The sequence below is a fragment of the Typopeltis vanoorti genome, chromosome 10, assembly GCF_054136105.1.
Source record: "Typopeltis vanoorti isolate ZY-2024b chromosome 10, IOZ_Tvanoo_1.0, whole genome shotgun sequence".
NCBI classification, from domain to species: domain Eukaryota; kingdom Metazoa; phylum Arthropoda; class Arachnida; order Uropygi; family Thelyphonidae; genus Typopeltis; species Typopeltis vanoorti.
In genome coordinates, this window is record NC_143558.1 from 87166037 (window position 1) to 87184318 (window position 18282).

Here is an 18282-nt window from a genome sequence, read left to right on the forward strand (position 1 = left end):
ATGTATAGAATGAAGGTTGAGAAGGATGAGATGTTTGTTCGGCATGTTTGGAGATGGACATTGTATGGGTGTTGGCCAGTAGTAGATCTAGTTCATACATGCTTGAATGGATACTCAGTAATCAGAGAAGTGCTTAATGAAAGTGTGACAAAATCATGTTTTCCTTGTGCAAAAATTCACAATATTTGCCACACCATCTGGATGCAAAAGTTCAGTTGAAGGAGATGATTGTGTTGGTTGGTACAAATGATTTGAGAAGCGAGAAGTGTTCTATGAGGGGAAGTAAAGGAGTTGTTAGAAGAGGAAAAACTGAAGAGCAAGAAGGTGAAGATAGTATATCTCCTACCATGCCTGTGATAGGAGATGAGCTGAGGAGGAAGGCATTGATAGCCAAGTCTATATGTAGATTGTGCAGAAGGAATGATGTAGGATTTGTGGATCTGTGGTCTCTGTTTGATGGAAAGAAGAAGGATTTGTATAATGCCGATGTATTGCATCTAAATGGTTTTTGTAGTGTGGTCTGGAGAGAGAGAGTTGTTCACCGAGCATGCTGATGTGCAAATTCAGGGAAACTTAAGCAATCAGAGTGGAAGAAAGTGAATTTGTGTGAAGGCATACATGAGGCAATCTAGCCTCTCAAGCAAAAATATTGAATAGGGTAGTCAATTCAGATCACCATCTTCTATATCATCATTCTTTTTTGTAGGGTGATTTTATGTACAACCCCAAATACAGGAATAGTATTCCAAGATTGTTCACATCTGAGACTTATAAAGTTAGGAGTTGAGCAGAAGAGAAGAAATCTTTTAAATGGAAAAGAACATGAAGAACATTTTCAGAGACTGAGGAGGCATTTGTAATATGTATGTCTAGGATGAACGGGATGTGACAGTCAGCCCAAAAAGAGAAAGCTGAACTTGAAAGAAAATTGGAACATTATCAGAAGTAGGTGAGAGTAAAGTATTTTCTTTCAAGTAATAAGTGAAGCCTGAGTTTTTATGGCATTAAATTTACTAAGTTGTGTTCATTCTATTTTGAGGATGCTGAGGAGATTAGTATTTGAGTCATTGGTTATGGGTTTATGTTTAGAAAGCATATTGAAAAGTGTGGCCAAAATAACTTATGGAGAGTACTTTGATATTGAAGAATATATTGACATTATTATTATTATTTATACAGCTTTAATAAGGCCACATCTGGATTGCTCTCTGCAGATCTGAAAGCACAGAAAGCGCTCCATATAGGTTGATATATGGAGTGCTTTCTGTGAAGGCGAGTGAATGTCTGCAGTCAACATCTAACTGATAGATGGAAAAGCGGGAGCATTCACCCATGGAAATTTTGTAGAAGTGTGGTTAGCAAGAAGCATGAGGACTAGATTTTTTGCTTGGAGGGTGGAGAAGTCTAGTGGATTGCTGTAGGTTGCTTCCTTGGTTAATGAGTTCAAGGAGAAGTTTGATAAGAAGTATAAAATAGGTAACAGAATGCGAATAAGGATTAGTTTGGGTCTCCTCCGAGGAGTCTTTGACTCCATGGAGATGACCAAGAAAATAATATGAGAAATAAATTTTCAATTATATTAATTATTACTTATCGCAAATTCTATGGCATCTCTTTAAGCTTGATCTTTAAAATTTGAAAAGGAAGCCTATTTTTGGTGTACTGGGCTTTGCTGTTTTGGTAATTAGACTGTAGAAAATCTAGCTGGAGAGAATAGGGTGATTTGCAGAATTCAGTGCATTGAGACCTCAAATTAATATCACAAAATGCAACAGGGAAATTTTTTATTGGTAATTGCAAGTTGGCCATTCTCTGTTTTGCACTCTTATATTAACACAGATGTATAAATTCAACCTTTTTATTTTATTTATTTTTTTTTTGGCAGGAGAGATTGTAAAATGTGAAATTGGGCAGCTATTGTTGGAGGCTGCTCACTGAAGTTTGTCCCTATCAACATTGACCATTATGTTTGGATTATTATTTATATGTATGTTATGACAACATGTTTCTTAAATAGATACTGAAGTTTTTCCTGGTTGTATTTTAATTTTTTTTCCCCCAATAACACTCACACCTACACTTTTGGCATGTGCAGCATGATAAAACATGATCTATTTAATTTTTTTTCTTTCATTTAAAAATAATATTTGTTGAATTTGAATAGAACATTTAAAAGCTGTAGATATTGTGTAGATTTTGGCACTCATCTGCTGGTGGAACCTCTAGTTGGCATGAAAAATTCTGTCTTTGTTCACAAATTTGTGTGTGTGTGTGTGTGAGAGAGAGAGAGAGAGAGAGAGAAAGAGAGAGATTTTAATTCTTGGCCAAGCAGATAGCATCTCTATTTTCTAGTCTAGATGCTGTGGTTTGGATGTCTTTGTGTCATAGTAATTTTTCATTATGAGAGGAGGATGCCCCATTTATTAGATCCCAAAGTGGCTTAATAAAGTTGCAGGTGTAGTCTCTGGAGTAGGGTTTTCTGATTATCTTAGTCCACTTCCAGTACTAATCTTTCATGGTGGAATTGACTATGAAATGAATAATTGAAATCCGTGTGCTGTTAGTGATTTCTTCGAATTTTCAGTTAACCAAGCACCAAATGCTTTTTCCCTTCTGGGTATATACAATCTTTATAAAGGCAAATTACATGATACATCAAGGACTCCAAGGACTCAGTGGGAGGGCACTCTGCTCCATTACGCACACATCTCACTGTCTCCCCCTACTACCTAGTCCTTCAACTGCACACAGTGACACTACTACTATACACAATGCCATGCTCCACCACCAGCAAGAATAGTATTTTTTGTCTGTAAATTGCGTATGTTTTCATGGGCAATTTGCTTATATGTATTTCCAGGAGAAAAATCTTACAACCTCTGTATGAAATTGGCAAACTCACCTTCACCTGAAAGAGCCCATATAAAGATTCACCTCTTTTATTTCACAAGAATCAAACTCAAGTATTTTTCATTTGACAGATGCAATGTCCCAAATCATGCTATGGAGGCACTCATGTTCTCTGTGAAAAAGTGTTACACCTTTTGTTTAGAAAGAGGAGGATTTTTTGAAACTAAGCTATGCATCCATTAACCTTCCTATGATACTGTTACTTTCATTTCACATCACACGCTTCAGCATAAAATAATCAGTAACAGTATCTCAAAATTTCATTGATGGATAACTTTCAGCATTCATATTAATATTTAAAATGAAATGAAAACAGACAGACAGAATTATAAAGATGAACTTTGTTTATCTCAATTATACGAAATTGTTTTAAATATGTTAACTTTTTAAATATTCTTCTTTCTTTCCAGGCTTATAGGCCAAATGGCCTGTTCCGAACTCAATTCCATCTTTTTAAGAGTCTTACATCGGGTACTTTTGGATGGTAATTTAGAATTTGTTTAGGTTTCGTGCTTCTATTTATTCTCAGTATATGTTCTTTCCATTTTTCTCTATAGCAATTGACTGTTTCATTTAGGGAGTTTGTAATTTTTTTTATTTCTGATTTTGCTGCTTTTCATTTTATCCATTATTGTTGAATCCTTCAGTTCTGCCCAGAAATTTCATTTTGGATGATTCAGTTCTTCTTTCATCTGCTTTTTTTATTGTCCATATCTCACTGCCATAAAGTAGGTTTAGCTACTGTATTGTAGATTCTTATTCGTGTGTTTTTTTTGTACATAATTGGGTTTGAAAATTTATTTATAATGCCTGATACTTTTAAAAAGTTTGAATTAAATATTTATTTTTTTTAATTAATTTTTTTTTGATAATGTTCTCTTCATGATGTTGCAAGATATTGAGTGTGAAATATCCATGATCATTACAATTATAAACTAGTTTCATTTTACTTGATTACTTATTTTAAATTGATATGTGCATGGTTTTAGCAATGTCTCTTGTACCATAACATTAGATCACCAGAAGAAAGACCATTTAAGGTTTGATTGTAGTCGTGAAGTACAAATTTTTTTTTTTTTTTTTTTCCTTTTTCTTTTTCTTTTCTTGTTTTTCCCAGCTGATTCCAGAGTTAGTCCATTTTGGTGCAGGCAGGTAGGGTGTTTACTCATGGAAATTCAGATTTTAACTCTGCATCTTAGAAAAATTGACCATAAAACTCTTGCTATGTCAGGCAACAGGCTATTTCAGGTTTAGGATCATGAGATGGGACAGTTGTCTACCCCATCTCATAATACTACTACTCCTGCCCTGTTGCAGCTGAAATTATGGATAGCCATCAGTGATATTAAAGACTTCTTTCAGTGACACTAAGGATAGAGACTGCTCCTGTTCCCTTGACTTTTCAAAAGTTAGTTGTGACTAAAAGAATTCTTGATATCATATCCTATTTGGTAAATAAAAGGTCTATATAATGACTATTTATTTGTTATTTTATATTTATAGCAAGTTATCAGCAGTCAGAAGACTTGGATGGTATGTTTTTCTGTAAATTTAGGATCGGTCACATGAATAAGATAAGCAATATTTGATAACGCATTAATGATAAAATAAGAAACTGTTGATTTCATCAAACTCTACTACTTGAAGCGAGAGATAAAAGGAAGATTTGACAGGCTATGATCATGCTTTCCCAAAGGTTACACTGTATAAAAAAAACAAAAAAAAACTCCATTTATCGTGGATTAATACATTTCTAGAAAAAAAAGAAAAAGATGGCACCCCCATTTCATTCACTACCTAATGCATTCACAGAGTTTTTATGATTATAAAGTGCAATCAGCTAGCTTTGTAATGACTAGAAATCAACATTATCATAGTCTGCATCTTGTTTCAAAGTTTAGTGAACAAAAGAATTGCCAGTTTTTTATATTCAAATACAAAAAATTTGTAATTTTCTCTTTAATAGGATATAAATGTATAAATAACTTTATTCCAATTATAGCAACAGTTAAAAGAGCAGCATACTTCTAGAAGGCAAGCTACAGCTTTAAGTATAGGAGTTGTTGATATGAGTAAGTATTTTAAATTAATATTCTTGAGAGTCTTAAATTAAGTTAAACCCTTTTTTTCCCAAATGACATTGATCAGTTTATAAATGAGGGCATAATGAAAAATAATATACCTAAATTTTTATTCTTTTATTTTTATTTATTTATTTACTTTTTGGCATTGGCAATAGCTATTTCATAGGGGAAAGGGATATACTTTATTTGAACTTCATTCTACAGTTCATAATTATTTCTCAGCATAATCACCTGTGTAGTAATCCTCCCTACCAATGTTTAGATAGATATATATGAATCTGCCAGATGAAAGCTTTCTGCTTATTAATAGGCTCCACTGCACTGCTTCTTTCTATAATCTGTCTTCTTTATCTAATCTTATCTAAGTAATGTTCTTTTACTTTTGGGAAAAATTGTTGAGAAATGAGATTGCCATTTATGGACAGAACCTATGATAGTAGTTGATAATTAGCTAAGAATTTTTTATATATGGTGTCAAAATTGACTGAGCTCTTTGTCTCCATTATTTTAGAAACAGTGGAATTGAGAGAAATTCAGAATAAAGAGCCTCCTCCCCCCCCCCTGTTGTATACAGTTTATTTACAGTGTACTAAGAGTAAACTCTGGTTAGAAAAAGGGATAATTTGTTATTGGAAGTTTTTTCACTTGATTATAATGTAAATTAAAGATACCAAGAAATTATATACTTGATTTAATCCTTTATCCAAGTGTAAGCAAATAAAGTTTGCACCTGAAGTATTTTCAGGACTCTGACAATTCATGGTAAAGGTGGTATGACTTCACATCACTTGCCTTAGTATCCCATAATGCAAAGCACATCTTGCTGACATGTATAATGCTATCATTATGGAAAGGGTTTCGACCTTTATTGAGGTCTCTTCAGTGGGAGCCAGACCCAGAGGTAATACTAAAGTTGAAGTAATGCAGAAGTCATATTTCCATATATGAATTGCCAAAAGGTGTCATACCTGATTATTAACAAAGTTCAGCAAACTTGTGGTATCCTGTAAAACGCCTTTGTAAAGAAAGTAATAGAGAAGATTCAGAGGCAAGTCACGAAGATGGTAAGTGTTCTGTGGAATGCTCCATCTGAGGATAGTTTGTGGGTTGTGAAAGTTGATTGATAAGCAACAAAAGGGGGATATGATAGAAATATTTAAGTTACTAAAAGGATTTTATAGTATTAATACAAAGGAAATATTTCAGCACTTGGCTTTGTACTTTGGACATATATTGGGGAAGATTGAGAGAATGAGAAGAGGAAGACCATAAAAGAGTTGGATTGACAACATAAAAGAACTTACCAACTTGAACTCACAACTGCTGAAACAAAGGACAAGAGGCCAAGTGGGTTCGATAGTTTTTGTTCACAAGATCAAAAAGAGCTGAAAACAACTGAATGGCATAAAACAACAACTGCCATTCTTACATTCAGTTTGCTTTTTTATACATAGATACTATGAGAGCTCTACTTCAGTCATCTGTAATTCAACCTTCTAACCAGGCTTTCTGAACTATGCAGTAGAGCCACTGTACAACTTTTATACCTCCCTATTTGAGTGTCTCTGGTTGAATATCACTTATTTCAACTGCCTTTCCAAATTTCAGATTTTTAATGTTTTTTTCTGCCTCAAGTATTGATATGTACTCGTAATGAATTCCTCTTGAATATTTTCTACTACTGGACTGTTACTGCTCATTCCATTTAATAATCTTTTAGATTAATTACTCCAGACATCTTGAAAACCTTCTCTTCATATTTTATTGAAGGTGCAGTTGCAAAGCAAATCTGCTTCTTGTTCTCAACCTTGAAATGATGCACCCAGCTTTCATCTACAGTAGCAATGTTGCATAAGGAGTTTTTACTTTTTTCTTCTTCTTTTTTTTTATATTAAAATAAAACAATTTTTGACAAATATACACACCCTTCTGTTTCAGTTCCTCAGTAAATATCTGAGGAATTCAACATATCCACAACTTTATTACTTGAAATCTTGAAATCAGCAATTTCTCAAGTTGAAATCCCAGTTTTGTTTTCTACTGTCCTTCAAACCAAATTAGCCACTGTCTATCACCTCCCATTATCTGCTTGTCAATTCTGGTGTTCAGGCCTACATGTCTGAGATTTACATTGTTGATAGGTACAGATCAGTGTTAATTAGTAAGACCCCTTAAACAACTTCCTCTGTCGATGAATAATAATAGATGGAAATTTTATGCAATCGTCTCCTCACACTGAACCATTTTATTTGCTATAATTCGAAGAGATCTACTGGCAGAACTGTGAAAGTGTACACTGTACAGTAAAGTTGAATGAATAAATGCAATTGAGGTTAGTGCTAACTGGGTTTATATTTGTGGTGTATGTGTCATATCAAGTAGAGATCGTAATGTTCAAAAGTTCCTAAACGTAGTATGTTTTATTAGATTTTTCATTTCATCCAAATAATGTAGTAAGCACCATCTTAAACAGGTACTGCATTACTTCAAATACACAACATATTTCTGAAGTTTTATGAGTTTTGAAAAACAGCCGACTTTCAATGTGAGAAACTCAATTCATTATAGTAATGAAAATGTCTAGATAAATGCCTCAAAGATGTCCAATGTTGTACTAAAAGCCAATGTAACAAATTATCAATCAATTAGAGATACTAAGAAATTATATACTTGGTTTAATCCTTTAAACCAAGTGTAAGCAAACAAAGTTCGTGCGCCCGAAGTATTTTCAGGACTGGGACAACTCGTGGTAAAGGTGGTATGACTTTACATCATGTGCCTTAGTATCCCATAATGCACATCTCTTTGCAGACATGTATAATGCTGTGCATTATGGGAAGGATCACTACCCAGACCGGTTTTGACCTTTATTGAGATCTCTTCAGTGGAAGCCAGACCCAGAGGTGATACTAAGGTTGAAGTAATGCAGAAGTCATATTTCCATATATGAGTTGCCAAAAGGTGTCACACTTTATTATTAAATTACTCTGGATCTCTAATCCAGAGCAATTTAGCATAATAGGTAACATGTGACATACAGAGCTTGCAGGATGATGAAATAGGCTGACAGTATGGGTAAAACATAATGGATATCAATTTAATGTGGAAAAGTGCAAAGTTATGCATTTTGAGATACAAAAATTACAACCTGTGTATCACATTTTGGAAACTGTTCTCCAGAAAATTCATGAAGTCAGGATTTGGGAAGGAGGATAATAATACACAGAGAGTAAAGTTTAGAGGGCATATTGCTAGGGTGGCTCACAGGATTACTTGGTTATTGAAGAACACGTAACAAGCAGAGATGATAAGGAAGTTATCATTCTTTTTCATAAAGCTTTGATACAACCACATTGGGATTACTGTGCTCAAGTCACTTGGGTTTCTTGTGGTTGAGCACAGTAATGCAGATGTGGTTGTATCAAGGCTTTATGAAGAGGAATGATAACTCCCTTATTTCTGCTTGTTAGTGTGTTCTTCATTTACCAAGTAATCCTGTGAGCACCCTACCTATTTTACCAGTATGCCCTCTAAACTTCAGCTTTTTATATACCACTATCCCCCCTTCCCAACAAATCCCTTGCTTCATCAGTTGCTGGAGTAACAGTTCCTTCAATGTGATACACAGCTTGTAATCTTTGTATCCCAAAATGCATAACTTTGCACTTTTCTACATTCAGTTGACATCCTTATGTTTTATCTATACTGTCAGCCTTTTTAAATCATCCTGTAAACTCTCTACATCACCTTGAAACTATTACACTGCCATAAAGAGCCAAGGGGCTATTTTTCCGGCAACATAAGTTAAGGGGGGGATAGTAAATCCCGTATTATTTTACAGCCGGGTACAAAACTCGGAGATCGGAATCTAAGAGTTTCATGCCGAAAAACTATCGGTGAGTCCAAGCATAAGTCATCACTTGGGTAGTACAACACTATGGCAACTCGTTTATATAGTGTTGCACTACCCAAGTGATGACTTATGCTTAGACTCGCTGATAGTTTTTCGGCATGAAACTCTTAGATTTCGATCTCCGAGTTTTGTACCCGGCCGTAAAATAATACGGGATTTACTATCCCCCTTAACTTTATTACACTACCAATTTTGCATAATCAGCAAACAACTGAATATATCTCTCCCTTCAAATTAATTCCTATATCACTTATATAAAAATTAAACAGCACTGGTCCAAGAACAGAGCCCTGCAGCACACCACTGGTCACCTGCTGGATTCTGCTACTCCATATACTACCTTTTGATATCTGTCTATCAGTCACCCTATTATACATATCACCAGTTTTCTATCCATTCCCATTTGTTGCAATTTGTGTAACAGAGATCAATGTGGTATCCTATCAAATAACTTTGCAAAATCTAGCAGTATCATTGTGTAGCTATTCTTTTTATCTGACTCAGTCACTCTGTAATTAAAAGTTAGTCGGTTACTAAATAATTTACCCATGCTCAAGTGACAAACTTTTCTATTACCTTTACCACCACCCTTGAGATACTGATTGGTGTACAATTTGCTACCACAGAGTTAGATCCTCCTTTATAGAATGAAATTATTTTGTTCTCCTTCCATTCTCCTGAGGCTTTGCCAGAGCCAAGACTTAAATTTAAGAGCTTAGCCAAAGACATCTCCAGTTCCCTTAATGTTAATTATTCATTAATGTTATTCCTCCATAGTCATTCTTCTTTCTACTTGCCACGTAATGAAAAAACTCTGGGATTTTCTTTCACTTGTTCAGCTAATTTCTTTTCATAATCTGATTTTGCTTTCCTTACCATACTAGTCAGTTTTCTTCTCTGGTCCTTGTACTGTTCATGAGTTACCTGGTAACCTTTCTCCTTATATACCCTCCACACCATTTGCTTTGTTTGCAACTCATGCTTAATGATGCTATTCATCCATCAAAGTCCTCCCTGATTTACCCTCCTGACCTTGTATATATAGTGTGATATTACTTCTTTCGGATACCCCTTGACTTATCGCCCATGCACTCCAAACATCCTTCTCTTGCAGATCATTATAAGGGAATAAAAGAACAAGTGTGAATAGAAATACTTTCATTAAAGACAAGTGAATTACTAATAATTTCTAATAGTGTATTATTTGTATTTAGTAAGTTTCTGGGATCATAGCAAATTGCATGTGTGATCCTATAATCTCCAGACATAAATATTTGCTACTATGATCGGCATAATTAAACACTTATGAGGATAAGGAAAGAGATATGTGTGCAAAGTATAAATAACTAACCTGATCTGGTCGATATTAATTCAGGGAAATTCTTCCGCTATATGGTGAGCACGAGGAAGAACAGTTATGGCAGGTTGACACTAGTGGATAGTCGTGGCAGCAGAGTATCGTTGCAAAGAATATTGCGGAATTATTGAACGAGCACTTCGTCAGTTTATATCATTATTATTATTATTATTATTATACAGTTTCTCCATGGAGTCTGGAGACTCATCGTGGAAGACTCAAATAACTATTATACACCCAAAACCTATCATGCTTCTCCTTAATATCATTCACTGTCAGGGAACTCACAACTTCATGCAAAATATGTGGTCAGCACAGCCCTACTGACCACATTCCTACACCACTTCCACAGATGACCCCTAGTTCTCTGACCACTTGTCATATATTGAAAATTTTTCTTTGTATCAATTTTATAAATCTCTTTTAATATCTTTAAAGTATCTATCATGTTCCCCCTCTTTTCCACCTAATCAACTAAACTTTTGTAACTCACAAACCTTCAACCTATTCTCAAAGGGAGCAAGTATTCAACGGACCCACAGAGCATTCACCAGCTTCATCACTCTTCTCTGCCACCTCCTGGATCCCAAAAAAACCCAGGTGTACAAAATCTGTGTACAGTAGACAAGATGCAGTCAAATCATTGCCTTATAAAGAGGGATAATAACTTACCTATCTTTACATGTTATCATGCTTTTCAACATTGAAATAATCCTGTGAGCCATTTTACCAATTTTTGTAATATGCTTCTGAACCTCAGTTATATAGTGCCATCAATTTCATACACCGTATGCAACCTTTTCAACCCAAAGTGCATAACCTTACATTTTGCAACATTTAATTGACAATCATTATCCTTTGTCGACAGTGCCAATTTATTTAAATCGTCCTGCAAAATATCTACATCACTATTTACTATTGCCATCCCTAATTTTGCATCATCAGCAAACAACTGAATCACTAATTTACAAATTAAAGAGATGTAGCCTTATTACAGAACCTTAGGTACTCCACTAGTCACTGTCATTCTCCTAGCTTCCACTCCACCATATACTACTCTCCGGTGTCTGTCTGGCAGCCATCCCTTATCCATGTTACTAGCTTTACATTCATTCCCTTTTGCTCAACTAATAGTTTTCCATGTCATCCCTTATCCATGTTACTAGCTTTATATTCATTCCCTTTTGCTCAACTAATAGTTTTCCATGTCATCCCTTATCCATGCTACTAGCTTCACATTCATTCCCATTTGCTCAACTAATGTAATAGTTTTCCATGTGGTGTTCTGTTAAACACCTTTGAAAATTCCAGTAATTCATGGTGTTGCCATTTCCTTTATCCATTTCTGCTCACTTTATTATAAAATGTGAATAAGTTACTAAGACAGGACCTAACCTTTACAAAGCCATGCTGCCACTGTAGAGTATCACATTCCTATCCATCCACTGTTGGATTTTACCTTTAACCAACTTTTTGAATACTTTAACAACCACTCCTGATACATTAATTGGTCTGTAGGTTGGTACTGCTGTCTTAAAGCAACCTTTATGTAATGGAATCATCTTACTTGCTTTCTACTCCCTTTTAAGCTTGAGAGAGCTGAGACAGATTTGAACAATTTCATCAGAGCGATGCCAATTCATTTTCACATTGACGTAGTACACAGGCTGACATGCCGTTTGATCACACTTCTGTATTCACACTGATATTTTTCATTATGCTGAGCACCTTCTGTTCATTTACCTCAATTTTTAAATGCATCTCTGTCACATCAGCAACTGCAAAATCTCCACCTGAATGATACACCTTTGCAAAATGATCACTCAGCAACTCAACTATTTATCACTTGTTGCATATCAAAAAAAAAAAAAAAACTTTTTTTTTTTATTTACCTTGGTCTGCTCAGCTAATTTTCTCTCATAATCTGATTTGGCCTTTTTTTATCATACTATTCACCCTCCTTGCTTGCACTTTGTACTGATCACCTTTTTTCTTTATATTCCCTCTGTTTTTTATTTTTTTATTTTATTTTATTTTTTTTTTTTTGCAGTTCTTGCTTTATATCTCTACTCATCCACTTAATCCAAACTTGGTTTATTCCCCTGATCTTGTGTATGCAGTCTGATACTGCTTCTCTCAAACAATCTCTGACCACTTCCTATGCACTGTTGATATTCTTTCCTTGTGACTTCTCAAGCCATAGCACTACTCCAAGATGACTCCTAAGTCTGTCATAATTATCAGCTTTATAGTTCAACATAAACTCTTTATTGACAAAGAATTCCTCATGTTTGGCAACTTCCCAGAATAAGACTGCATAATCTGCAGACCTAGGAGTCATCTTACATAATCACTCTCCCCAATTGGAGGTAGAGTGTCTGCCTTGGTTATGGATGTATCTTTTGATGCTATTATCAGATCCAACACTCTCAAACTCCTTGTCCCCTCTGTAACGTTTCATGTAATTATCCCTTTGCAACTATATGAATTCCATTTCCATCTTGTCATGCACTTTCCTCCCTCCAATCCCCATAATGATTATTTGGCCTGTACACTCATTGTGCTAATCTGCCGATACATGGTATCTACATCATCCTGTGGCCTCTGGTTTATAGCAGTACATATTTTGTTCATTTGGCCTCTATCTCACGCCATACAGCCTCAAACAAACCATCTCCCCAGACCTAAAATTCTCTTTAACTTCTAATTTTGTTGGTTGTAATTCTTCAGCTATCATCAGCAAAACCCCACCACTTCCTGTCCTATTCCCCTATCTTCCCTATCTATATCCTATCTGTGTATTATTTTCTGTCAACCAGGTCTCAATAAGTTACTAAGACAGGACCTAACCTTTACAAAGCCATGCTGCCCACTATTAAGAATTGCATTCCTATCCACCCAGTGTTGTAATTTACCTTTCACCAACTTTTCCCATGCTTTAACAACTCCTGATGTAATTCCCATACTTTAACAACTCCTGGGCAATTTGTAGAAGGGAGACAAAGATTAGGAGAATTGGAAGTGAACAAATCAGAGGTATATCAGTTTTTCATTGAGTTAGATGTTAATCAGGATGTGGGAATGAGTGGCATATCACCACATATTTTTAAGTAATGTGCAGAGTAGTTAGCTATGCCCTTGATCTGTCGATATAAGTACATATTTTGTTCAGTTTTTCACACGAACCATTGACTTGTATATTTAATGAAAGTCTTGCAGTGGGTAAGATTCGTAAGGAGTGGAAAGAAGGCAAAAAAATTAGCTCCACTCCACAAGCAGATTCAGTACTTGTTTTATAAAACATAGATGGATTCATTTTTATTCACAGGAATAAATGATTTTAGCCCACTGTGTCTCTTCTTTAAGAAAACTGGAATGAAATTGTCCCTGTATAGTGAAAAAAACATTCTCTCCTGAAGACTCCATACTGTTGACCCAAGAAAATCAAGTAGCTTTATTCTGTCACTAAATGAGTACAGAGACAGTTAGTTATATATAAAGTGACAAATTGTTGTTTATTATTTTAACAGTATAATAGAACACAGAAACTAAGTAAATAATTAATTTATTAACTTGATGCTGATATTTCGCTGGTATTATAACCAGCATCTTCAGAGCACAAAAATACTGTTTGTCACAATACGCGAGACTAAAACAACATGGTGTACTTTAACAAAATTGTAGCAGCAACACAAAGACAAGAGTCCTGATTTTGGCGCCCTCTATCTGAAAAAAAAAAAAAAAAGCTATCATATTTTACTAGAGTCCTAGAAAAGTGCTAGTTTTTTCTTAATATGACTGTCTCCCAGATCTTCGGCAAGTTAATACAGCCATATTTGTTGAGATTTGGAGTGTGTTTTAGGGCTTCTGTCGCCTCTAAGAAGAATATCTCTGATTTATACGGGTTTCTGTGTAGTACTTTTGTGTTTTTCCAGTTGATCCTGTGTGCAGGGGTATCCAGAGCATGGTCTGCTAGGCCCGACTTCCCATAATGATAATTCCGGACGTATCGTTTATGTTCGCTGATGCGGATATTCACAGTTCTTCCTGTTTGACCGTAGTAGGCTTGATTGCGAGAGCAGGGTACTTGGTAGACTCCTGGATGTGATAAAGGAGGAATGCTGTCCTTGGGTGAGCGGATGAGGGTGGCTAATTTGCTACATGGTCTGAATGTAGTGCATAGTTTATGTTTATTGAGAATTCTTGAGATCTTTTCGGATGTGCCTTTAATGTAAGGGATGGTGACTGTTTTGTTATAGTTCTCTGTGGTGGATGGTGGGAGGGGTTTCTTAGGAGTGTTTAGTATTTTGTTTATTTTATGTGGATTGTAGCTGTTGGCCAAGAAGGTGTGGCGTAAGTGAGTCAGTTCAGCAGTAAGAGCCTTGTCATTGGAACAGATTGCTCTCGCTCTATGGGTTAGCATTTTTAATATGCCATATTGTTGAGAAGGATGATGGTGTGATTGTTTGTGTAAGTATCTGCCTGTATGTGTCGGTTTTCTAAAAACTGAAAATGATAAGGAACCATCTGGGAGACGTGTGATGAGTGTATCCAGGAAGGGCAGACAGTTGTTGGCTTCCAGTTCCATAGTAAAGTGGATTTTTGGATGTTGGCTATTTAAATATGCTAAGAATGTTTTCAATGTCTCAGGGCCATGTGGCCAAATAGCAAGCACATCATCAACATAGCATAGCCAAATTGTTGGTTTGAGAGTGGCTGTATTGATTGCTTGTTTTTCCAGGTGTTCTATGTAAAAGTTGGCTGGGGGGGAAGGGGGGGAGCCCATGGCTGTCCCATCAATTTGTTTGTATATTTTCCTTTCCATGTGAAATATCCTGCATGTATTGTGAATTTGAATAGTTCAAATATATCAGGGGGGAAGTGTGACTTCAGTAGATTGAGGGTTTCTATTAGTGGTACATTTGTGAATAGTGAAGTGATGTCAAAGCTTACTATTAAGTCTGAGCTTTTTAGGGTAAGGTGTTGTAAGATGCTTTTTAGGTGTGCTGAATTTTTGACAAAGGAGGGAGAATTGTTATTGAGAGTGGCTAGTAGCTTCGCTAAATGTCTAGCCAGTTTGTATATAGGACTATTTATACTGTCCACAATTGGGCGTAGGGGTGTGCCTGGTTTGTGAATTTTTGGTGATCCATAGATCCTCGGTGTTTTAACATGGAAGGGTTTGAGTTTGTTAACTGTGTCTTTGGGCCAGGAAGTGACTTTTTTTAATAATTTACGTGCCTTATTCTTTTGTGTGTTGGTGGGATTGCATTCTATAATTTTGTATGTTGACTGATCTTGTAACAATGTGTGCATTTTGTTTTCATATTCTGTTGTGTCCATCACCACATTTGCATTCCCTTTGTCTGCTTTTGTTATGGTAATCTGGCTGTTGTTGTGTAGCTCTTTTATAGTAATGAATTCCTTATGTGGGATATTATTTTTGGGAGGCTTGGACTTGATTAGGATGTTGGCCACATCTAAATGTATGTTGTTAGCTATTGTTGGAGGCAGGTCGTATATTCCTCGTTCGATGGACGCCATTATTTCGGCTTTTGGAACTTACTTGGGAGTTATGGCAAAGTTGTGCCCTCGACTTAAAGCAGTCGTGGCTTCTTTGCTTAAGGTGAGTGACGATAGATTCACGACGACGAGGTCTTGTCGTAATTGCAGTCATTGTATGGTGTTCCGTTGTTGTAGATTTTCGAACTTATTTTGGTGCTGGTTTTTGACTCTGTCGAATTCTTTTTTTGCCGTTGCGTCAGTGATGTTCTCTAAGATCTGCCAAAGTTCCGTATTTAGAATATTATGTAGTGATTCTCGTAATGCGCTGATGGTTGTATTTGCTTGTGCTAATTCCCGGCGAGTGGTGTTAATCTGTTCACGTAAAAGCGCTACACTCGCTCATTTATAGATGCGTTGGGCTTTGGCCAACAGTGGCCAATGTTTTTGTGCTCTGAAGATGCTGGTTATAATACCAGCGAAATATCAGCATCAAGTTAATAAATTAATTATTTACTTAGTTTCTGTGTTCTATTATACCGTTAAAATAATAAACAACATGTTCTATGAACACATAAGTCTGTCCACACGTTTAAAGTGACAAATTGTTATTTGCATTTATGCAGATGACCTTGTATAATGCAAAACAAGTTCCCTCTCACAGACTATATATACAGTACAGAGACCAGTATTATTATTATTATTACGGGCAACTCCAAGGAGGTGACAGACTCATCGAGGGAGGCCCTAACAGCATGCCAAGAACAACTATTCGACATTCACACAGTATCTATCATACCTCGTCTTGAACTCATTCACAGTCATGGCACCCACAACTGACTCTGGCAGCTTATTCCACTCATTCACCACTCTCCAAGTAAAAAAGCTAGCTGTAACACCCTTGCTAACCACATTCTTGCCCAGCTTCCATGTATGGCCCCTATTCTCAAAAATATCTTCTGAATTAATCTTATAGAAACCTTTCTGTAATTTGAATATCTCAATCATACACCCCTTTTCCACCTATCAACCAATTTCTGCATCCCACAAATCTTCAACCTGTTCTCATAATGTTCATTCCATAGACCTGCTATCATCTTGGTCACTCGTCTCTGGATCCTCTCCACCTCCATCAAGAAGAACCCCTGGCTTCCATATCTGGGCACAGTAGTCTAGATGGGGTCTTATCAAGGCTCAATACAGAGGAACAAAAACTTGTTTGTCTCTGCTTGTTAAAGTATTTTTCAGCAACCAAGTGATTTGATGAGCTGATTTAGCCACTTTTGCAATGTACTCCCTAAACTTCAACTCTCTATCCACCAACACTCCAAATCCCTGGCCTCATCAATCTCCTGGAGTACGGTTCCACCAATGTGAAATACTGCTGCTAATCTTTTCACCTCAAAATGCATAACCTTACACTTTGCCACATTTAATTGACATCCATTTTCCTTAGCCCAGTCCTCCAAACTATCCAAATCATCTTGCAAAATTTTGACAATCTGTGCACTCACAATTGCTCTATCCAACTTTGCATCATCAGCAAACAAGTGAACACTTCCTCTCAGATCCTTTCCTATATCGTTAATGAACAAATTGAAAAGTAGTGGTCCAAGAACAGAACCCCCCCCACACCACTAGTCACAGGCCGTGTTTTGGACTCTACTCCGGAATAAACTACTCTCTGATATCTCTCCATCAACCACCCTCCTATCCATCTCACCAACCCTATATCCATCCCCATATGCTGCAGTTTACTGATTAGAATTCCATGTGGTATCCTGTCAAAGGCCTTAGCAAGGTCCAGTAGAATCACTGTAAACCCATTACCCTTGTCCAGTTCAGCTGTCACTGTGTTATAAAACGTGAGCAAGTTACTGAGACATGATCTACACTTCACAAAACCATGTTGTCTCCCATACAGTATCCTATTTTCATCTATCCAATCCTGTATTTTTCTCTTGACTAATTTCTCCAAGACCTTGGCAATGATTCCTTATAAGCTAATTGGTTGGTAATTTACAACAGCAGTCTTGGAACCTCCTTTATATAGTGGAACTATTTTCCCCTCTTTCCACCCCCTTGGGACTAACCGAGACTCGAGACTCAAATTAAACAAAATGGTCAAGGGCACTGACAATTCTTTAACTGCTTCATGTACAACATGAGCTGGTATACCATCCAATCCCACAGATGTATTCACATTGAGGTTTTGTAATAGACTATTCACCTCCACTTCATTCACCACAATTCCCATATAATCTATTGGTTCATTCATTCCTGCAATTGCATGCAAGACAGTATTCAAACCAATTTTAACTTGTGGATCATATATATGGGATTGAAATAAAACAGACCACAGATAAATTATTATCTGTAGTAAAAAAAATACAGATAAATTTGAGAAAAATTAGTTCAGTGAACAAATGGCCACCTGGATGATATACTCTTTCAAAGTGCTTGCTCAGTAATTCAACTATATCAACTGATTCGGTTACCTACCTACCATCGGCATT

General features: G+C 36.1%; 1 protein-coding gene across 2 annotated transcripts in view; it reads left to right on the forward strand.

Moving 5' to 3' along the window:
- Positions 1 to 18282, forward strand: part of LOC150102568 (golgin subfamily A member 5-like) — a 358953-nt gene that overhangs the window by 251688 nt on the left and 88983 nt on the right. For both annotated transcript variants that reach the window (XM_090399729.1, XM_090399728.1), the window contains exon 11: positions 4913 to 4982. In XM_090399729.1, the coding sequence (XP_090255855.1) occupies positions 4913 to 4982 (70 nt within the window). The remainder of the gene's footprint in view (positions 1 to 4912; positions 4983 to 18282) is intronic.